This window comes from Sphaeramia orbicularis, chromosome 12 (genome assembly GCF_902148855.1).
Source record: "Sphaeramia orbicularis chromosome 12, fSphaOr1.1, whole genome shotgun sequence".
NCBI classification, from domain to species: domain Eukaryota; kingdom Metazoa; phylum Chordata; class Actinopteri; order Kurtiformes; family Apogonidae; genus Sphaeramia; species Sphaeramia orbicularis.
In genome coordinates this window covers 72,016,388-72,039,230 of record NC_043968.1, presented here as the reverse complement: position 1 = coordinate 72,039,230, position 22,843 = coordinate 72,016,388, and the positions used below count along the sequence as shown (strand labels likewise).

Below are 22,843 nucleotides of genomic sequence, written 5' to 3'. Positions count from 1 at the left end.
CCCTTTATAAAACTAAGGGAGTTTTAAATTATAAAGTATTCTGATTCTTTATTGTTCAATTATTCAACCTTTTCTGTCTGACTATGTGGAGCTATGGGGATCCACTTCTAAAACAAGAACTAATCCAATAATAGTACTGCAGAAACAAGCCAGACGAATCATCCATAAAGCTGATTGTTACACACACACAACCCCACTGTTTCTAAATTCCCATGTTATGAAATTCAAAACAATGTTTTATTACAAAACTATGTAAATAATGTTCTGAGCCAAACAAAGGTCACTCCCAGACTCTGTTCAAAAGTTCTTTTCAAAACGAGAAAGCAGGTATGATTTCAGAGGTGTTTGTGTGTTTACTGGACAAAAAGCCATTAAATGTATAAAAAGAAGATATAGGCCTATTTCAGTTATAAGGGTTAAATCATGGAATGACATAATAGAAATTTAAAGATGTGCAATACATTCATGGTTTTCAAAACATTGGTCTGGAAAGATATTTCTGAGGAATACGAGCAGAAATGATCTTTGCTGTTTTGATTGGTAGAATAAAACTGATTTTGATTTGAATGTAGGTGAGGTGTATTTAAGCATTTAGCTTCTGCCTATGTTTGTTCAGTCTCAACAGAATTCACAGCTGGTTGACTTAAAATCAGCCTCATTGTTCGTATTTTTTATATTATGGATGATGACTGAATAAACTTAAACCTGAACCTGAAGTCAAAGTGGGTCCATGCATGGCGCAAATGTTATTTAATCCATTAGAACTAAAGTTTGCAAATTCCTGATTCTAATTATGTCTTTTTGAAGTAATAAACCTAAGGGTTTACTTACTTTTTTCAGCATTACTGTGAGTGTTTAATAGCTGTGTTCAGTACAGATATTAAGTATTACAGTTGTTTGTGTGTTTTTTTCCTCTTCAAGCATTAAAATGCCCTTATTCTCACGGCATGGTCATGCACAGACTGTCTATGTGTGGTTTTAGGTTAAACACATGCTGTTTGTCTTCATTAGTGACTTAGATGCAGATCAGATCACATTTTACAAGAAATTCATGCAGAAAACTGGGATATTTCAGAGGGCTGACATACTTTTTCTTGCCACCATATTGAGTCCACATATCTGTAGACATTTGTGAATAAAATATGACTGAGCTTCTTAACTAAATGCAAAAACTACATCTGTAGAGTCCTACAGATAATTTAAACTCATACAAACACTGAATTGTTGAGAGACATTTGAAAGCTTTAAGAATCCAATAAAAACAGACAACTACTTCAGAACAAACAACCAAACCTTTTACTTAAAGAAGACTTAGCCTTGGGGGATCTGTGTCTTCATATTACTGGAATACATAATGTTGTATTTGTAGTTGTATTATCTCCAGTAAAACAACAGTAGACAACATGCAGCTCGTGCACCATAAACCAGCCTGTTACAGGAATGTCAAGCTCATTTTCTTTCTGGGGCCACATTCAACCCAATTTGATCTCAAGTGGGCCAGACCAGTAAAATATTAACATAATAATATAAATAATGACAACTTCACATTTTTTTTCTTTGTTTTAGTGCAAAAAAAAAAAAAAAAAAAAAATATTTACAGAGTATCCCAAAAAAAAAAAAAAAGATGTGAATAACCTGAAAAACCTGAAATTTCTTCCAAAAAATAAGAGCAATTTTTTTTAATTTTCTTTTTTTTTTTTTTTTTTTTTTTACAGTATTTTACCTCAACTTATCATTCATACATGTGTATTACAGATCGGATCTACAAAACATTTGGTAACGGTTGAATATTGTTAAGTGTACACTTAAATGTCTTTAGACATTCCAGGTTGTTCATATTTGTTTAGATTATTCACATTTTATTGTTAAATCATGGATGTTGGTGGAAATATTTTCATAATTTAATGTTTTGGGTTTTTTTCACATTAAACCAAGAAGAAAATTTGGAGTCATTATTTGTAGGTCATTATGTTTTTTTGTATGTGAGATCATATTGGTCTGTGTGTGGAACCTGAACTAAAACAAGTTTGACATCCTTGACTGTTAATATCTTCAGTGTAATTTTTGCCCTTTGCAAACTCATCCCGTGGGCCAGATTGGAAATTTTCATGGGTCGGTTTTGGTCTGTGGGCTGCATGTCGGACACTCCTGGTTTAAAGGCTAGAATATCTCACCAAGCTCCTGTAAAAACCTACATTTCTTGTAGTTGTTACTGATATTGACTTAGTGCCACTGACAACAGGAGCAATTTCAGGAAACACCACCCGTAGTTGTAGATTCAACAACATGTAGAAAAACTTAAATACAGATGGAACAGTAACAGGCACCACTCCTACACATAAATCCAATGCTACTTTTGCGGCAGCTCCCAAATAGATTTCTTCTCTGTATTTAACCTTTCATAAGTGATTTACCACCATTTATTATAATATTATCCCCTTTATTTCGCATTTTTTTCTGTGAAAATCAGATATTTTCCAATATTTAATTTACTGATCATGTAGATGTTCATGAAAACTCAGATTAAAGCTGAGTTATTATATCAGAAACGGAGAAAACTGAAGAAAAAGTGACTTTTTCAATGAAATATATCAACTGAACATAAAAACCAAGTGTCTCCAACCATTGTCATTGATCCAACTCCATGGGTTTTACTGGTGAATCAATGTTGTAGAGGATGACGGTGTTCCCACATTCACTACAGAGCCTCTGAATGTCCAAATGGGTCGTATCTGATGATCATGAAAAGATGACAAATTGTATTTTACACCAATTATTTACGTGTATTGATAGGATTAGTGGGTTAACAGGTATTAAACATTTTACATCAACAGATTCATTTGATCAGTGGTGGATGTTTATGGGTTAAAATAATAAATATGAAATTCATAAAAGTATAAATATTAACCTGGTAAACTGAAGCAAGTTTAATGGAAAATATTCAATGGTTTTCTGCTTCTGCTGCTAAAATGAACCGATGACAAACGTCGTGATGGACGACACAGATAAACCTTTAGCTTTGACTACAGTGATACTCACAATGGAATCAGTGGAATAAACTTCTGCAATGACACTAAATGTAGTTTTATCTACAGCTGAATTACATTTGGGGGTAGACCTTGTCCTGATGACTGAATAAAGTTAATTTATCTCCATGGCTGTTTTCTTTGCTTGAAGTCCGAAGACTGTTCTGAAACAGTTCTAAGAAACTATATTCACAACTGAGTTTAAGAAGAATATTAATACTAATGTTATTACTATTCGTTAAATATTAACTAATATTTATTGAGTTAAATCCAGATGTAGACTTTTTTGGCTGGGCTGTGTAAAATTTTTACAACCATGGACTTAATTATAGTATGAAAACAAAACACTAACCAGTCTAACTATTGACTTACAAAGATATTTAATATTGTGATACTACAGTTCTAAAATTATGAAAAACTGTATTGATTTTAGTCTTTTAAAAACAACCAAATCCATCCATGCACCTTCGCATCCACAAACTGAGTAAAACAGCTGATGTTCACTGTTTTTAAATTTTAATTCAGTGTTTTTGTCTAAATCTAACAGGATTATTCTCATGATAGAACAAACTCACGGATGGATCAGTGTGAACCTCCAGTTTCCGAACATTTTCAAATGATCAGCTTTAAAAACATATTTCATTTATTCCTGAAGACATGAAAAAAAACCTATGAGCAATTCTGATCTCAACATAACAAATTTCACTAAAAAGCTGAGAATTTCCTTAAGATGTCATTACTTGCTTTCCAAGGCTTTACCGACAATGGGAACGCAGAAAATAGAAGAGACATCCTTCTAATATATAACTGATGAACTAAAGGTTTGGTAGAAAAAAAAAATCACATGGTTTCCAGTTCCACTCCTGAAACAAGACAGACAGAGGGATGGGGGAACACACGGACTAGAAAGAAATACACCTGTAATTATTTACACTCATCTGTCTGAAACCACGAGTAAAACCAGTTATGAAAACGTGGCCTGGAGTAACATAATTTTAAAACACTGTTGTAAAAAGACTCAAACAGAAATGCAGAAGGGGTGACACATGGGGATTCTATTGTATGTTGGCTCTTAGGAAATACTAAAATGAAAAATACCAATTAAGTCTGATAACTGAAGTTTGAGGAAACAAGTGTAGAAATCTTTATGAATCCTGGATGTTTGAACAATAGAAATAAAAGTGAAAATAAACTCATCCTTATAACAAATGTATCATAAAACAGTCAAAAAATTCTGTACATTTCTGTGTCCAACAAAACACAAAAGACTGACTAAAGGGTAAAGTTTTATACAGTCAATAGAACAGAACAGAGTTTATTGTCATTGTGGTGATCTGCTCTTCAGTCCCAGCAGACAAACAGTTGTGTGGTTTAGAAGAAGTCGGAGGCTTTGCGCCTCTTTGGAAGCTGCAGTAGATTATCTGTGAGGGAGGTGACGTCCTGAGCGCTGGGAGTCTTAGCTTTGTTTGGCGTCGGCGTTACTGAAGGAGTCGATGCGCCACCAAAAGGAGTCTTACAGCCAATGACTCGGTGAGAAGGCGAGGGTGTGTAACTGGCCCTTAAGGCTTTGTCCGTGTATTTGTTAGACGTCCGGTTGACGAGTCTCTGCAGGGCCGGGGTCAGCGCCGGACTCACGCCTTTAGGTGTAAGACTGGAAGTAAACATCAGGCAACACATGTTTAGGACAGAACCCATTTTACAAAACCACAAAACAAATATACAAGAGTTCAGCTGTAAAGTTCTATCTAATCTAATCTAATATTCTAAAATTGTGAAATTTCTCCACGGTGGGATAAATAAAGTCACATCTTATATCTTAATCTTATTTTATCTTAATCTAATGAGCACAGATATTCACAGTGATAGAAATACACAACAACCTCTAAATACAAAACATCAAGTGGAATTGGATTATTGTATGAAAATTTAACTATAATCTTTTTCAGTCACATTTTTTGGATACCTTCATATTTGCTTCAAATACTGAATAAGACTTTTATTACCTTCCTTACTGAATAACTTTTTGGCTAAAACCATGTCATATAACTGCTCAAACATATGATGATGTATTTCAGTTACTTAAGTTTAACTGTACTAGTTTGGTATTGGAATTTTTTGAGTTTCTGTCTGTACAGATTTGTTTCAACATTCCTTCATATACCGTCATTTCCATTAGGAGTTGGACAGTTTTTCCTGTGTGGACAATTATCTTTCTGTCCACTGTATCCACCACAGAGACAGGAATGAGGACTCTGGTAAAGGCAGAAGAGGTTAGTCTCCTGGTTACTGGTTAATGGAGGTTACTGTTGCTTGCATCTTGTACTCTGCTGTTATGTCCTTCTGCTTTGTCTGTCAAAGCACTTTGTAAACTCAGTTTTTAAAGGTGCTATATAAATAAAGTTAATGTCATCATCATTATTATTATTATTGTGTCTATGTCCATACTGACTGGCTTTTGGACATTAGTGTCAGTCACACACATTGATCCCATGACCTGGAGGACACATCCACCTTTAATCTGCCCAAAGAGTTAACAGTAGTGATCATCACTGCTGTCTAAAGATGGGTGATATGGAAAAAAAATAAATCATATCACGATAATTTTTTAAAATATCAGACGATATCGATATGTATCACGATACAAATCAAATCACTATTTTTGTCTAACTTAAATTTTCTGTTACTCATAAATTAGTTGTGAGGACATCAGAAGGTTATTTTTTATTTAAATATAATTTTTTTTCTGTCAAATGTTTAACATGACATGTGCTGAAGAACATCATACAACTGTTTCAAATAAATAAAACAGGTACATATTGTGTGTGTTATGCTTCAAGGTTTGTGTGGAAAGGCAATAAAATGGGTAAGTGTGTGTGTGTGTATAAATTTCCCCCTGTAAACATGTAAACAAACCCTTAGACAAATAAGCAAACAAGACATAATTTGGTGACACCCTACATATTACCATTTAAATACAGAGATGCACCTCATATTATATTTTGGCTAATCTGTGTGTGATATTTGTCCAGTCTGAGTGGTGTAGTGTGTGCAGAGAGGGTTCATGGGTGTGTGAGATAAATCTGGTGCCATTTCACTGAGTAGAATTAAAGTTATTGAATTTTTAGTATGTAGAAATTTTAGCACTTTGCAGACGGTTCCTAAACTCGCGCTCGCTAACTGGCTCCAATTCGAAGTAATGCCATCTACTGATCGTTAAGGACCGTTTGTTTGGATGACAACGGGGTTGTAGTTTCCTCTCTGTGTTACCAAAGCTGCATAGAATCGTCATTTGTGTCTCAATGATTATTGACTGATGATCTATTGAGATGCAAAGTGTGAATCTGTAAACCTCTTGCCAACTTTACCGTGGTGAGTGTTTGGGTTCTTTACATAGTCTACATATATCTCTGTATTGTATTGAAGGCCCTGAACCAAAGCGGTTCACACCCTTCTTTTCAGTAACCCGATCGCCAGAGTTCTCGTTCTCCTTTCCTCCTGAGGGAACATTCATCTCCAGCTGCAGCCCAAACATTAGCGTGTGTGCTGTGGCCACTCTTCTGCCTGTGCTGTGCGTCAACCTACTTGCTGTGGCTCTAGCGTGATTGTACCAGCTAATGCTTAACCTGCTAATGCTAATGGCGTACCCGCTAATGCCAAACCTGCTATTTCTATACCAGCTAATGCTGAACCTGCTAATGCTAATGGCGTACCTACTACTGTAATTCCATACCTGCTAATGCTAATGGTGTGTCCAGTCTGTCATAAACCAACAACTCAGGACTCATCCTGACAGAGTTGATGTCGTGAACATTTCACTCATGACGGTTTGATGTCTGTGCTTCCTGATTGTGTACCTTATGTAAAATGTACCACCAGGGGGAGAATGCGCTTGACTGACTTGATTCCAACCTTAACGATGCTTGAAGAACGGTTTCACTTCCTGACCTGGGTCTATCAGACATCTCCTCCACCATAAAACATAGACAAACCTGACCGGAGGATGCACTTTCCAAAGTCCAGGACTGTTTTGCACATACATAATGGAACGTGAATACAGAGGGTTCACAACTAGAAAACATCTGAAGACACCTGTCTGTGGACAGATGAAAGCAAGATGACCACAAACGATGGTAAGAGCAAAGTCTGTATAAGTAGACCAAGAACTCCTGATCTACATCAGACCAGGTCATGTGTCCACCATAGTGGACAGTGTTATGGACCTGGATCACTGGGCTTTAATGAAAATATGATGCTGATGGAGCACTAACATTCACACTTTATTACAGAACTGTCATTTAATGTTACTTGTTTTCCATTACATCAAGGGCAGTACTCACAAACATTGTGAGAATCCCCTCAGAGCTGCTAACATAGCCCAGAATTCATAGTAAGGAGTCCCAGTCTGTGTGGGTTCTCTCTGGGCACTCTGGCTTTCTCCCACCATCCAGACATGGACTGAGAGGTTAATTGGTTACTCTAAATTGCCCATAGGTGTGAATGTGAGTGATTGTTTGTCTCTATATGTCAGCCCTGCGATGAACTGGCGACATGTCAAGAGTGTACCCTGCCTTCGCCCATAAGTAGCTGGGATAGGCTCCAGCAACCCCTGTGACCCTAGTGAGGATAAAGCGGGTTCAGAAAATGAATGAATGAGTTCCAGTTAATGGGTGATTTGGGAAATTGAGCATTGAGTGAGCACATCTGACTGGATCTGACAAAGTTAAATACTCTGAAACATAAAGCTTCAAACCTTGCGTTAACCACAACCATATTCAAGGTTCTAAACCAACATCTAATTCAACAAATCTACTGACCTGGAGTTGAACCAGAGGTAAAAAAACATTTCTGCAACGCTGTAAAATCATGAGTGGCATCAGTCTAATGGTGTTACCTTGCCAGGTTCTCGGTGACCTTCCTCAGTGCTTCTTGTTTCTTTGCTCGGTTTTTAGCTGCAGCTTCATTAGCCATCTTTAAACCTAATCTTTCTCTCCTTCCTGGTTCAGGGATCTTATAGAAAACAAAACACAAAAGTAAGTCTCTTACAAATGGTAAATGAAGAGCACCTTAAAGGTGAATCCTAAATATTTCGTACCTTAAATGATGGTCCATGGTTTCTCTCCACACAGGGAGTGTCTGACCCGTCCAGACGGAACGGCGTACTCTCAATCTCACCCCACGTCATTAGAGGCGACTCGGCCACACCTGAGCACAAACACAACCACACGTCACAGACCGACAACACAACTAGAGCCACAGGTACAGGCTATGAGGGGGCTTCAAAGAGTTCATGGAAAAAAAAGACAGTTGGAAAAATCGGTTTAGGTTATGATGTTTGTTTTTCAACATATGCTCCATCTAGGTTAATACACTTCTGCAAGCGTTGAGATCAGCCTTTAAGTCCATCTGTGTAAAACTGAGGACTCTGTGATTTAAACAGTGTCAAAGCAGTGTTATTTTTCCACTGACTTTTTGGAGCCCACTCATATGTGTTGCATGACTTTAGGTTCACACTGACCGGGAGCAGGAGAGGGAGTCCTTTCAAAGCCGTATCCATTGACTGTTGGAGATTCATGAGGGATGAGCTCCTTCCCATCAGGACCCACTTTACCCTGTTTGAACTGTTGGATACCCAATGTCAGAATTCAACAGTTTTCAGACAAACAATTTGTGCACCATTTTCTGTATTTTTTGTTCCATTCCTTAAAGTTACCTGTGCATTGAGGGCTGCAGCCTGTTGAATCTGGCTTTTATTCAGAGCTTTGCTGAACGGGTCTGCACAAAACCGGGTGTTCTTATGAACCACTTCCCTTGGCTTCTTAAACACAGCTTCATCATCTTTAACTCCTTATATATAAACAAAAAAGATAACAGCGACTTTTGGTTATGGTCATACATCACTGGGGAGATTTATAAAAGGAAAAGCAGTCAGTGAAGGTTTGCCAGTCTTACCCTCTGGATAATACATGAGTGCATTCTTGGCTTTGTACTCCCACGTCTCCAGCCCGGCTTTGACACATTCAAGAGCTGCCTTCTCCATTGATGGTAAGGCCAGGTTCTGTTTGTGGCGCTGGAATGAATTAAAAGCATGAAGGTTCTAATGTAGACCACTATAACAACCCCAAAAAATAGGACCGATGTTCCTGTATCTCATCGGCATGTTCCATCAAGAATCACTAACAACTTGAATTTGTGAGGTTGTCAGATTCTGCTGCTATGTTAGAGTCCTGTGGTTTGGAAGCAGATCCCAACAGAAGTGGGCGGCACTTTCACTAGAGGAGAACTCAGCTAATTGTGAGAAATCAATAGGACCCCAACCCTACTGGAAGTGAAAGGATTAGTGACAGACAGGTATAGTATATAGACTATAACTGACTGTTAACTGCTGTAACTATAAAGAGTAAATCAATGACAGGTCAGGTTGTATAACTTATTTTATTCAATTAATAATAATAATGCTAATAATAATAATGCTAATAATAATAATAATAATAATAATAATGATGATGGAGGAGATGATGATGATATGATGTAAACTAATGAGCCTCAAACACTTGATCAGAACTATTTAAGCTATTTAAAGGCATTTAAGTATAATATCACATCTCCAGTACTATGGTTGACTGGGTAGGTGTTCAATTCAGGCAGAATGCATTTGTTTGTGAACTATAAAGTCCACCAAGACAGTCAGATACAATTAGTACAATGCGTGTTCAGAGAAGAAGATTTTTGAAACCTAGATGTTGGTGACCTTGATGCTTCAAGATCACTCAAGGTCAAAGGTCTTGGACCCAAAAGAAAGTCCATATATGACTTCCTATCAATGCCCCATAGTAACTATTGATATCACTAACTATTTCCATGCAATAAGCCATGAAAATATGGACCATTACAAGTAAACGCAAATTTTTCATACTTAAAAAAATTTATAAAAAATCTACATTTCTTAAAACTGTGAACAAACTTTGCAAACATTGTCCAAAGGAAGCTACATAAAATATCTGAAAGGAATCTGACCAGTAGTTTTGTTTGATTAAATAAATCATGTCTGTTTCAACACTGTCTACAACAGTGTGTAAAATTCCATATCATTCTAACCATTAGATAAAAACAGTGAGTTTTTTTAGTATGTCTGAAACTGTAGGGGAAATGCGAGAGATATCCCATAATGCAATGCAGCTGTGGCGGCGACAACAAGCAGAAGGTGCACAGACTGTAGTAGTTGGCAGTATTATTATTAGTGGTACACAAACGCTAACAGCAGTGGGATGGGACGGTTACTGAGGCGACATAAGCTAAACTGGAAACTTTAGGATCAATGTGTTTCTACACCCTGAACCGTGTGTCTGCACAGATGCTGTTTATACGACAGTAATCTGAACACTCATACAGGTAGTGTTTGTCGTATATGGTTCAGTCTGACCCTGTGTCTGAAGTTTCACATGGAATTCCACCTGAATGAAGTCAGATACCTTATAAACCTTAAGGGTTCTGGAATATACACCGAGCAAAAATACAGATGCCCCATGAACAGTATATGTGTAACACAAGATGCGCAGCCCAAAATGAGCTCATGATGTCTTATAATTGTAAAACATGGTTAATTCTCTTGATTTGTAAACAAACTTTGTGTCCATCTCTGCGAGTGAACACTTGCTCAGTGATCCAGTGATTCCACCCACAACACAGGTGAGTCATGTCCAGACGCTGCTCAGACAACCTTAACAGTTACTCAGACACTCCTTATAGTGGGGACAATGAAGGACACCTCAAAATGTCACATTTCATCAGCCGTCACTATGACACAGATACTGCAAATCATGCAGCAACTGTTCCAGATAACAGCCCTAAAAGAAGAGTGGAATAACATTCCGTGGGCCACAATTGACAACCTTGTCAACTCGATGAGAAGACGATGTGTCGCTCTATGTGAAACCAATGGTGGACACACAAGATATTGAGTGGTGATTTCTTTCAACCGGCCCACATCGTGTCCACATGAATGTTTCTAAATCCTAGATGCCACTATTGTGTTCTAACAGACACTAATCAGTACCAAACTGATCAACAAAATAAATTAAGTGATTTAATATATTGTGCAACAATTAGTGCTGTTAAAAATTTTAAGTGTCACATGGGGCGTTTATATTTTTGCTCAGTGTAAAAACCACTGTGCAACATCAGGAATACTTTAAACCCATAATTGTGTGGCATCAATTACAATATCAGTGTAGTTTTTTTTGGATCGCCTGTAATTTTGCATTAATGTAAAAGAGAAATTTGTCCAAACGTACCTCTTTGAATTCATTCTCAGCTTCATATAACCAGGCATGCTTCAGCCTCTCTTTGTCTTTGGCCAGATCCATGATCTGTTCGAATGATGCATTATCCTCACTGGTGTTTTTGGCCAAAAAATGATCGAGAGACGGCAGCTCTTTCTCTTCCTTCACATCATCACTGGTTCCTACACATACATCATCATATATGCAATGATTACACGATGACAGACATGAAACTCATAAGATCATAACCTTAAAAACATATTCTGAACTACTGGCAGGAAGTCATTCTATCGTAACATGAGTCATTTGCTGTACCTTTAGTTGCAGGATTATGTCTTCCATGAGTGGAAGACGGAGAGTCTGAGCGATCCACCGGTGTCTCAAAACTGGCAGGAGTGACGTCTAAACTCAGAGAAAAAGAAGAGGAAAAAGGAGGAATCTCAAATCAGAATATTCTTTTCATCCGTGAGTGATGTATAGAAACAAACACATTTATTCCAGAAAACTCACAAGGAACAGACGACTGAGGTGTTGATTTGGCTAAAGATGACCCATATCTGATGGAGATCTCCCTCATCCTCTCAATGTCCCCAGTTTCTTCTGCTTCCAAGTAATCTTTCTGTGCTTGTAACTTTGTCACATCTGGAAAGAAGTCTCTTTGGATGATCTTCTCTAGATTCTGTTAAGTATGGACACAATATACTTATATCACACTTTTATACTAATTTATCATCACAGATACAGAAGTCTGGAAATATTTAAGACACTAGATCATGGCATGAGCCTAAAATGTAAAGACTTTTACAACTGTTCAGTTACCCCTCGGCCAACTTGTGGCCGAAGGGGTATTGTAATTGTTCTGTCATCTGTCTGTCCATCCATTCATTCAACAATGTAATCACATTATCTGAAGAATGCATTTAGATATCTGTACCAAATTTACACTGTGGATGCATTTTGGCATGGAGCAGAAGCCTATTGAAAATAGGTCACCTTGACCTACTTTTTCAAGGTCAAATGGTGTCAAATGGAGACATGACCCCTTTTGGGGGGGATATGTTTGTTTGAAACCTTGAAGCCTTGAGCAGTTTTAATATCTGAGTACTTTCAAATATAAATGTGTATGTAATAAATTTTACACAAAGATAATCTAATCTAAATTATAGGGCAGTAACTTTCAAAAAATTCTTACATGATATTTGGCCGAGGAGGATTAAAAGTGTGCAGCACATTATGTTTCAAGATGTAATTAAGATTTATTTTATTCTGTAGCACCATCAGTAGAATAATTATTAACACAACTAAAATAAATAAACAGAAAATAACACCAAACAATTTTCCAATTTTAAATATATTTTAGTCCAAATTTTGAAATCACTGATCCTAGTTTCCTTGTTCTGTTCCAGAAATAAAAATAAAGTGGAGACATATGAAAACTGTGGAGGTAAAATTAAATTTAGGTCACCAAGTATTCATTTATGAACTCTACTCAAGTAGTAGTTAGTTACTGCATAAAATGAGGAGCAGCAAACACTGATCAGCCATAACATTCTGTCCACTGTCAGGAAAAGTGGTGATAATACTTTTATTTCATTACAATAGAACATTTGACTTGGTTGAATATATCAGGAAGCAGGTGAACATTTTGTCCTCGAAACTAATGATGAAGCATCAAAATAATCAACGAAAGGAACTGAGTGACTTCAGTCTGCAGTGGTTAGTACCCACCAAAAAACGACTAAGGAAAGACTTCCCAACCTCAGGACGACTGAGCATCTGTGTAACATGTGGGATAAATGAGTCCAGTCCTTCCCATTTCACTACTTCCAGGACTTCAGAGATCTGCTGTACTGTCTTGGTCCAGACACCACTCACACCTTCAGAGCTCTGGGGGAGTCCAGGACTCGCTCAGAGCTGACACACTGATTTGGACATTATAATTTATCCCTTGTCAAAGTTGCTCTGATCCTACTCTTGTCCATTTTACTGTTTCTAACACATCAACTTCATGGTCTACATCACAGGTGTCAAACATGCGGCCCGGGGGCCAAATCCGGCCCGCCAAAGGATCAGATCTGGCCCATAGGATGAATTTGTGAAATGCAAAAATTACACTGAAGATATTAACAATCAGTGGCGTCAAAATTATTTCAATTCAAGTTCCACATACAGACGAATATAATCTCAAGTGGGTCAATTCAGTAAAATACTATGGTAGTAACCTATAAATGACGACAGAAATTTTCTTGTTGTTTTAGTGTAAAAAAAGGAAAATTACATGAAAATGTGTACATTGACAAACTTTCCTTTTTCAAAAAAATGTGAATAACCTGAATAAATATGAACAATCTGAAATGTCTTAAGAGAAGTAAGTCCAATTTTACCAATATTCTGCCTGTTAGTAAATATATTGTTTTTGTAATTGTAAAGTTGTAATGCACACGTGTAAATGATAAACTGAGGCAGAATATTGTTAAAATTGCTCCTGTTTTTCTTAAGACATTTCAAGTTGCCCATGTTATTCAGATTTTTAAGCTAACTTTTTAGATGTCAACATTAACACAATTTAGTTTTACTTTTATCACTGTTGTTATTTTACTGGTCCGGACCACTTTATATCATATTAGGCTGTATGTGGCCCCTGAACTAAAATGAGTTTGACACCCCTGGTCCACATGTTCACTTCACCAGTCTAATTGGATTTATACAATCAACATCAACACCACTTCACCGGTCAGTGTCATAATGTTATAGCTCTTCTCATGAACTCTACCTGATTCTACCAAATGTACCTGAAACTGTCAGTATTTGTCATAATAACCCCTCATGAATACACAACTCCCTTTTAAAAACAACAGACGAAGTGGTAGAAGAAGACCCAACGTCGGTTTCTCATGTTCACTTCAGCTTCCCCTTGTATTCACATTAACATAAATCTGCTCATATGTTGTCTACTGTACATTATCATATACCTCTATATACTCCTCTTCATCCAGAACACGTTTGTTGATCTTTCCTTTCTCCTCGGGCTGCTGCCGGGGGACCACGGCCCTGCCGGCCGAAGGGACCACAGCCTGGGACAAGGCTTTCCTCCCACCGCCGCTGTCCTCCATTGTTTGTACCTGGTTCCTGTTTGGTTCCCGAAAAACGATTCATCTACCAAACAACGACTCAGATAACCCACATAACGGCCTCGGAACTCCACAGACGCCGTTTCATTTTAACTACATACTTTGAAATAACCGAAAAGTCGCTACAAAAACAAATGCCGTTCGTGTAACTTCAGCCCAGACCCAGTCAGACTAACCACATTAGCATAGCGTCAAACCGACGTACGTACGTAAGATTACGTTTCCTTCTTCTTTGGTTTTGATTGGCGGCCGGTAATCGACTTAATATATGCATTACCGCCACCTACCGGTCTGGAGTGTAAGTAGATCAGCAGGAAAAAAAAAACTAATGGTAAAATGATAACCAAATACCTAAAATAAATAAATATTAATAAATTTATACACACACACACACACACACACACACACACACACACACACACACACACACACACACACACACACACACACACACACACACATCCTCATACATACCAAACAATAGAATAAATAAATTACTTAAATAATTAAATTCTCCCTATTATTATTATTATTATTATTATTATTATTATTATTATTATTATTATTATTATTATTATTATTATTATTATTATTATTATTATCATTTTTAAAAAATTAATTTATTTTTTTTCTCTCCAACATATTTATTTATTTAATGTTGTATAAAGTACAATAATGACATGACAAGTACAATGCAATATTAACATACCAATAAGACATGAACAGAACAGAACATAGCCAGGGGACAAACCATGTAAACAGAACAAAAAAAAAAAAAAATCTAATTACACCAAGTTCAAATCTGTTGCATAAATCAGTGGTTTTGATAGCTTTTCTATTTTTAGAGTACTGAATATTTGAAATATACTGGGTAAGCTCAGTTTTAAAAATGAAAAAGGAAGGTTTGAGATTTGAGAATTTACATTTGTGAATGTGGTATTTTGCCAAAAATATAATTAAACTGATTATGTAATGCTGATCTCATTTGTTGGCAGGATATGAGTATATACCAAACAATATTTTTGAATAGGTAAAAGAAAAATCAGAAATTATATTTTGACAAATAAAAACACAGACGTCTTGCCAGAAAATATTTGAAAAGGGACAAGACCAAAACAGATGATATACATTTTCTTCTGATTGATTACAAAATGAACAATCTACAATGATATCTTTTTTATATCTTTGTAGGAATAGTTTGGAAGGATAGAAAAGATGAATTAATTTGAAAGAAACTTCTTTTATCTTGTTTATTATTAAATATTTAGAGGGTAAACACCAGATTTTCTTCCATTTTAGGTTTGGAAATAGATTATTCCAATACAATATTACATTTGGAACAGAGACAACATTTTTTTTGGAATAAACTCCGTATATTGCGGTTGTTTACTCTGTTTTGGCCAGAAAAACAAGTTTGTCCAACTTCAGAGTCAGCAAGGTTAAATTTCAAACAGAGGTTGTTCCTGAGCTGCAGAATTTTTGAGAAGCGTTATAAATTCTCCCTATTAACCCTGTGTACAAGATTGCATTTTATGTCACAGGAAGATGATTTAAAAGAACGTAACATTTCAGAATAAAAGTCAAAAGTATAGTACATCTTCACATTTCAGTTGCATTATAAAAGGCTCGGGTTAATATAAATATAATTATTTTACCCGTTATTATGGTGCTATATCCTACATAATCTATTGTTGTAAATAAGGAGCATAATTACATCTAATTCTATTGTTTTCCAATGATCATAACTAATGTGCAGATATTTGAGATGAGGAAAAGCATTCATTCATTTTCAGTGTATACCATGAACCCTCTGCATAAACTCATATGAATGTATGTGTAGCAGAAGGAGACAACTAAGCTGAGTTCATGTTGATTTAAGGGCAGTGTAGTGGTGAGCACTGTCACCTCACAGCAACAAGGTCCAGGGTTCCATCGCTCACCTGGGCCTGTCTCTCTATGTGTGGGGCTGAATGTTCTCCCTGTGTCTGTGTGGGTTCTATGGGTTCTCTGGGTTCCTCCCACCATCCAAAAACACAAACTAACACATTAACTGGTCACTCTAAATCACACATAGCTGTGAATGTGACAGTGGACGGATGTTCGTCTGTACATTTCAGTCCTATGATGAACTGGTGACAAGTCTAGGGTGATGCCCCCCCCCCCCAACACCACCACCACCACCCCTACCAACCCACCTAATGGTACCTGGGATAGACTCCAAACCCCCCCCCCCCCTCCCCCCAGCCCTCACAAGGATTAAGCAGCAGAAAACACTTGAATGGATGTTTATTTAAGTCCCAAAGTGCATTCATTAACATTATTACCTACAATGACATTTCTCCATCTCTCAAAAGAGCATCATTCATGTTTGAGGTCACTTTTCTATTGCATATTAAAAATTATTTACAGGTTGAAGATCAACCAGTTTCACAAATATGTTTTACAATGTTATAGTCACATGATGTTCATGACTAAAAGGCTTCAAGTTTTCTTAAAAACAGATACAGCACATACACATTCAGTACATCTGTCATTTTGTCCATATATACAGAAATAAAAATTAATTACACATTTATTCAAATTAGTTTTCTGTATTTCCCCCATTAAATGCCAGCCTTTTCTGACGCCTCCACTTTGCTCTTCTGTTTTTAAACCACACCTGAAAAAAAAAAAGAGGTTGTTATTAGAATCTTTATTAAATGTAAATGTTAATTGTCTTGTTGTGACACTTATACACAAATTGAATTCTGTTTTATTAACATTGACAAAGAAATATAACATTATTATGCACCTTAATGAAACAAGACCCAATAAGAAAAAGTTTTGGCTTTTTTACATTAAATAATTGCATTGATTGAAACAGCAGACTCTGTAATTTCATTTATTTATGGAATGCTTTATGGAATGTTTCTTTTCTTTTTTCTTTTCTTTTCTTTTCTTTTCTTTTCTTTTCTTTTCTTTTCTTTTCTTTTCTTTTCTTTTCTTTTCTTTTCTTTTCTTTTCTTTTCTTTGTTAGAATGTTAGAATGACCACATTTACAACGTTCATCTAATATTACAGAAGTTAAAGTAGTTACTGTTTATGTGCTAATATAGTGTATTTTTAAACTGTTATACGCTGGTATTGAATCAGTCTATATTTATCAAATTGACCAGAACATGGTTCAAACATAGTACAACTGTTCTGTGAAAAGAAAAAAAAAAGTCTTTCAAAGAGTTTGAAGGAACACGTCAACAGAATAAAAACACGGATAAATGAAAAGAAACCACCCGTTGGAGACTTACCTCCACTCTTTCTTCCCTCAGGTGTGTGCGCTGTGCCAGTTTTTCCCGTGTGTTGACGTCTGGATACTGGTTTTGGATGAAGAGTTCCTCCAGAGCATCCAGCTGCTCCTCAGTGAAGATGGTTCGGTGACGTCTTGTTCGTCTCTGGATGTGACTGGATGACTGTTGGTCTCTGTCTCCCAGTCTGCAGGACTCTGACCGGACGGCGGTGGACCATCCGTACTGACAGGCTGAAGGCAAGTGGTGATGTCAGACACAACAGTACTGGCAACAGGCAGGCTTTACTTTTATTTAATGACTGTCTGTGAATATGTGTGCATAGAAGACTAATATAGATCATTCATTCATTCAACCTTTATCCAAATATTGACATATCACCAATAGTATGTTCTCATTTTAGATAAATTCAAGAATACAACAAAGCAGAACAAAACATAGAAATGACAAATAATAACTACATTCAGTAAAATGTCTTGTATTTATAGTTTCAAATTGACCAATCGGTTCAATAGTTTAAATCCATGTTGTATTTTCAAGGTTGATACAGCAGAAAAACTAAAAGCAGATTTTTACTATATGATAAGTTTCGTAAAGAGGTGACATATTATTAGCCTCAGAGCATAAATGTCTAAATCTTCCACTATATGGACAAAAGTATTGGGACACGTTGAATCCAGTTGTTTCTTTTCTAACAGGGGTCTGGGATACAAAACAATAACGACAAATGTCATAATATAGTTTTATATTGGGATAAATATCATTGCATTGGTTAGTTTGGTTTAAATTGTTATCTTTGATTCCAAAATACCTCAGATGGTTTTTTACTTAATTTCTCTTAATGTTGTTTTTGTTTTTTTTTATCCATGATTATGATTTTAAATGTTCTACCTCCAAATTTCTAAAATATTTTTCGTCCTCTGACTGTACATGATAATTTACTACCACAACTAACCATCTACTTTCTTCACATCTCGCTTAGGAAGAAAAATATATAAAGGAAATATTGATGTTTATTAGGACACATCATGGCTACAGTTGTAAGATGTCCTGTTCATGCTAATTTGACATATAAACATTGATATTAATAATCAATATGTTATTTATCACAATATAAAATTACATTTTCACATTTGTCATTATTGTTTTGTATCCCAGGCCCCTGTTACAAAAGAAACAACTAAATTCAACATGTCCCAATACTTTTGTCCAAATAGTGTACGACTTAGGTAATTATGCTATGAGGCTAACAATATGGGAGTATGTTGAATTTAAGAATTAGGAATGAATAAATGCAAACCAGTGTCTACCATAGTGACCGGTTAAAGGAGCCCATTCAACCGTTTCATATGAAATTCAATAAGATTTAATGAATCAGAAACAGCTTCAGTAATAGACTTTCAATCTGTCATAGGTTTGTCTTAGTTTAGTAAATAGTGATTTAGTCCAAGTAGTAAAAGTCTTACCTTCATGAATGAGCTCAGCCTTGAAAACGTCTCCACAGTGTGAACAGCAGCAGCAGCAGAGGCAGGTGTGATGGACAGTGTCCCTCTGGTTTTGAACAGGACTCACAGACCTTTCTCTGGGTCCAACAACACTTGTTCCAAATGACCAAATGTCCCCGTTATTGTTGGGATATTTATTCAGAATGTTGTCAATTGTAAATGTAAACTTCTGTCTGTCCATTTCCAAACATATTCCAGTGAAGCAAACAGCCTGGCTTTGCCTTCCCCTCGCCGTGTCAGGTCCTTATAGTGAAATGTGGAGGCAAAAAAATAGTAAAACCATAATCCCCCCCCCCCTCCCCTCAATGGCCAGCCACATAAAACGGCTGAAATTTAATTCCTGGCTAATCTGAGCAGTTTTGTGAAGAGGTTAGGGTGGATGGCAGATTCAGTTAATCTTTCCCCATTCCTTTCTCCAAAAGAAATCAGATTCCACCGCATAAAATGAGAAGTGGTGAGTAGCTAAGATCCTTATTGTTGTGGTTTTAGAGAAAAGGGGATTTGTTGGTATTAGAAATCTGGATTTAAAGATGAACATTTGGTGTGTCAAGAAACTTGTGTATCGTCCACTTCAGCACCAAAGCCTACATTTATTTCATGATATTACTTCACTTTCCTGTGTATCAAAAACACTAATGCCGATCAGAGATGTTTAATAGACATTAGTGTTGAGCAGACCATGCTGAGTATAGGTGCTCACAGTGAATACCAGCTGAACCAGGGAGAGTCCAACCTGCAGTTCACATATGAGACAACACTAATAGATGTGTATGTATGTGTGGAGGGGTGGGGGTTCAGGGGGGGCCCTCCATGTGTTTTTTTTTTTTTTTCCACAGTCATGCATCGTGTGTCTTATCTGAGCTGCACAGTCTTTTCAGTCTGACTTCTCTGACAATGTGAACAGCTAAAGGTAAAGCTATTGAAGGTTAAATTCATCCACAACAAATCCTGAGATTTCATACAAAGCAATGCACCTTTTTTTCAGAGAATTAATGGATTTCCACAATCTGTCTTAAGCTCCTCTTATAAGGGTTCTTGAAAACAGATAACAATAAACACCATCCCATCCTTTTCACTTGGGTTTAATGGCACCCAGATTATTGTTGTATAGTTTGCGAGGCATTTGCGATCACAATCTGCAGTTATTATGACTCTCAATAGAAGGGATTGGATAACATCCACACTGGTTCAAACAGTTCAAAACTCATTACTGAGGATTACAGTGAGAAAACCTTATTTTGTTGTTGTAACAGCAATTTTTGATACGAGAATTAATATAAAAAAGAAAATCAGACCAGCCCCATGACGGAGATTTTCTCAATATTAAATTAACAAGTAAATCACCATTTACAAACTATTCTAATGAACCAAACACTCCTCATCAGTCACAGAAAAACCTCAAAGGTGATATTGTTCAGTGCTTATAGTTTTTTGGTATCACTGAGGAACAGTTCCATAATTTCCTTTAATGTGTTCTGAAAGGATACAAGAACTCTACTCACTTCTGTGGAAATTGGAAAAATGGGTTCTGTTTTACACAGCATCATTTTAATAAGGCAGTCAGGTCATTTATCTGTCTTTGGATTTTAACACACAGCACTGTAAAAAATGACTGTAGAATTAACACCAAAAAGTTGTAAAACTGCAACATAAAAAAACTGTAAGTGACAATACAAAGCAAAGTTGTTTATTTGAAAAGATTTTTGTGTTAACGATTGAATCAAATATAGCTGTAGTTTTTACAGGGAGAGTATGTGAAGAAAACCAGATTTGTATGTAGAAATTATGTAGTTTTATTGTTTTTAGAAAATAAAACTGTACACTGAAAAAGAATGTGATGCCGTTTAAATTGCAAGACCGTAATGTTGAAATAACGGCTGATTTGCTTTTTTTTTTTTTTTTTTTTAATAAGAAAGTTATAAAAAAGTAAACATTTAACAATTTAACATTTTAAATTTGTAAATGAATGGGTTGGTAGAGTTGGTACAGCGGCTCGTCCAATAACCAAAGGGTTGGTGGTTTGAATCCTGCCTCAGACTGTCCATATGTCCAAGTGTCCATGGAAGACACTGAACCCTAAACTGCTCCCAGTAGGACCTGGTGGCTTTGGACACCATGAAGGTGTATAAAATGCACTGAATAAGTGCTGTCCATGTACCATTTAAATCCAGTGTTAAATCTACATGTTACTCCGTAAATATGTTTACAGTTGGATGTGTTTTTTACAGTATTGTTCTGGAAACCACAGCTGCCAGTTTTTTTCCGTAAAAACAAGAGGATTTTTTTTTTTACAGTGAGGAAACAGATGCAGAAGGAAGGTTCTATTTTCAAATTCTACTGTTTTTCCTCCAGATTTTTCCTGCAGACTTGACGTTATAGTGATATGAACATGAGAACAGATCTTTACAGGCTTGAAAATTACAATGACAAGACCAGAAACAGAAATTGTGAAGTTTAGGATATGGGTCAGCTGGGGAAAAAATAAATAAATATCACTGAAGAGAATTAAAGGAAACTATCGTATCAGAAACACAGATAGGTCTTGATTCTGTGGTTATAAATGTTGTCACTGGTGAAGTATTTAGTGACTTTGACCCCAAAGTAAAGTCAGTGAAAGGCTGAAAGTGAATTCATAGAGGGTTTACTGTTGAGAAAACAAAGATTCCAACCTGTTGTGTTGATGGATGATGAGGCAACCACCCAGAAAAGTACAGAACAGGACTGACGTCTGAACAGGATGGGATTATCTGGTAACATCATAGAGGACGGATAAGATTTATACGCTGAAGAGATGAGGATGATTGACAGCTCATGTTCTTTATCCTGCAGGGAGGGGCCGGTCACGCCCCCTTGAACACCTGCATGAGAGGAAACAGAAAAGAAATGAAACATGCACAAAACAAACACAAACGCCACAGTCATTGTATCGGTCAGTATTGGTGATTATCATGAGAGATGTCTGGTCAGTGGTCTGGGTCTGTCCATCTCATTTTGGTTGTGCTATATTATGCGAGGCCTCTGATTATTATGCCTTTACACAGCAAAGTAATAATAATAATAATAATAATAATAATAATAATAATAATGATAATAATAATAATAATAATGATAATAATGATAATAAAAATAATAATAATAATTAGACAGTCAGCTGAAGCTTGATAAACAGATTAATGCAGTTGTTTTTTCCAGCTTCATCTTTTGGCCAAAGTGAAGCCATTCCTCTCTTGCAGAGATCTGGAGAGAGCGATCCATGCTTTTATCAGTTCCCGTCTGGACTACTGTAATGCACTTTATTATGGCCTCACTCAGTCCTCATTCCATCGCTTACAGCTGGTACAAAATGCAGCTGCCCGTTTCTTGACAAACTCCCCCAGATTCAACCACATCAGCCCCATCCTCTCTTCTCTCCACTGGCTCCCAGTCCGCCATCATATTGATTTTAAAATTTTAATGTTTGTTTTTAAAGCTTTAAATGGTCTAGCTCCTCCATATTTATCTGAGATTTTAACAGTTCCCCACCCCAGCAGAGCCCTCCGATCGTCCTCTCAGATGGTTATGGATGTCCCCAGGTCCCGATATAAACAGTGGGGTGATCGTTCATTTGCTGTTGCTGCTCCA

General features: G+C 36.5%; 3 protein-coding genes across 3 annotated transcripts in view; 1 reads left to right on the top strand and 2 right to left on the bottom strand.

The window, feature by feature from the left end:
• Positions 1 to 3,068: 3,068 nt before the first annotated feature.
• Positions 3,069 to 14,635, bottom strand: ess2 (ess-2 spliceosome associated protein). The gene is made up of 10 exons (XM_030150241.1): positions 14,278 to 14,635; positions 11,816 to 11,984; positions 11,621 to 11,707; positions 11,318 to 11,487; positions 8,976 to 9,093; positions 8,737 to 8,870; positions 8,542 to 8,644; positions 8,119 to 8,228; positions 7,918 to 8,033; positions 3,069 to 4,677 (listed from the first exon to the last, which is right to left on the bottom strand). Exons 1-10 carry the CDS (start codon positions 14,416 to 14,418, stop codon positions 4,398 to 4,400), a joined length of 1,428 nt encoding a protein of 475 aa, XP_030006101.1. The 5' UTR covers positions 14,419 to 14,635; the 3' UTR covers positions 3,069 to 4,397.
• A 2,313-nt stretch (positions 14,636 to 16,948) lies between these two features.
• LOC115429130 (homeobox protein slou) lies at positions 16,949 to 22,620 on the bottom strand. The gene is made up of 5 exons (XM_030148382.1): positions 22,554 to 22,620; positions 21,949 to 22,080; positions 19,184 to 19,465; positions 17,721 to 17,950; positions 16,949 to 17,095 (listed from the first exon to the last, which is right to left on the bottom strand). The coding sequence occupies exons 1-5, from the start codon at positions 22,618 to 22,620 to the stop codon at positions 17,018 to 17,020; spliced, it is 789 nt and encodes a 262-aa protein (XP_030004242.1). The 3' UTR covers positions 16,949 to 17,017.
• Positions 19,600 to 22,843, top strand: part of gys2 (glycogen synthase 2) — a 40,197-nt gene continuing 36,953 nt past the window's right edge. The window contains exon 1 of the mRNA XM_030149816.1: positions 19,600 to 19,676. The gene's annotated coding sequence lies outside the window, so the exon portion shown is untranslated. The remainder of the gene's footprint in view (positions 19,677 to 22,843) is intronic.

Excerpts from the sequence above, each read along its gene's own strand:
- LOC115429130 (XM_030148382.1), bottom strand. The coding sequence starts at position 22,620 with ATGGGGCTGATGTGGTTGAATCTGGGGGAGTTTGTCAAGAAACGGGCA. Across the intron at positions 22,081-22,553 it reads AGCTGCATTTTGTACCAGCT|GTGTTCAAGGGGGCGTGACC; the intron begins GTAAGCGATGGA and ends CCTCTCATGCAG. Across the intron at positions 17,951-19,183 it reads GGCTGAGCTCATTCATGAAG|CCTGTCAGTACGGATGGTCC; the intron begins GTAAGACTTTTA and ends ACTTGCCTTCAG.
- ess2 (XM_030150241.1), bottom strand. The coding sequence starts at position 14,418 with ATGGAGGACAGCGGCGGTGGGAGGAAAGCCTTGTCCCAGGCTGTGGTC. Across the intron at positions 8,229-8,541 it reads GACTCCCTCTCCTGCTCCCG|GTGTGGCCGAGTCGCCTCTA; the intron begins GTCAGTGTGAAC and ends GTTTGTGCTCAG. Across the intron at positions 8,034-8,118 it reads ACCATGGACCATCATTTAAG|ATCCCTGAACCAGGAAGGAG; the intron begins GTACGAAATATT and ends GTTTTCTATAAG.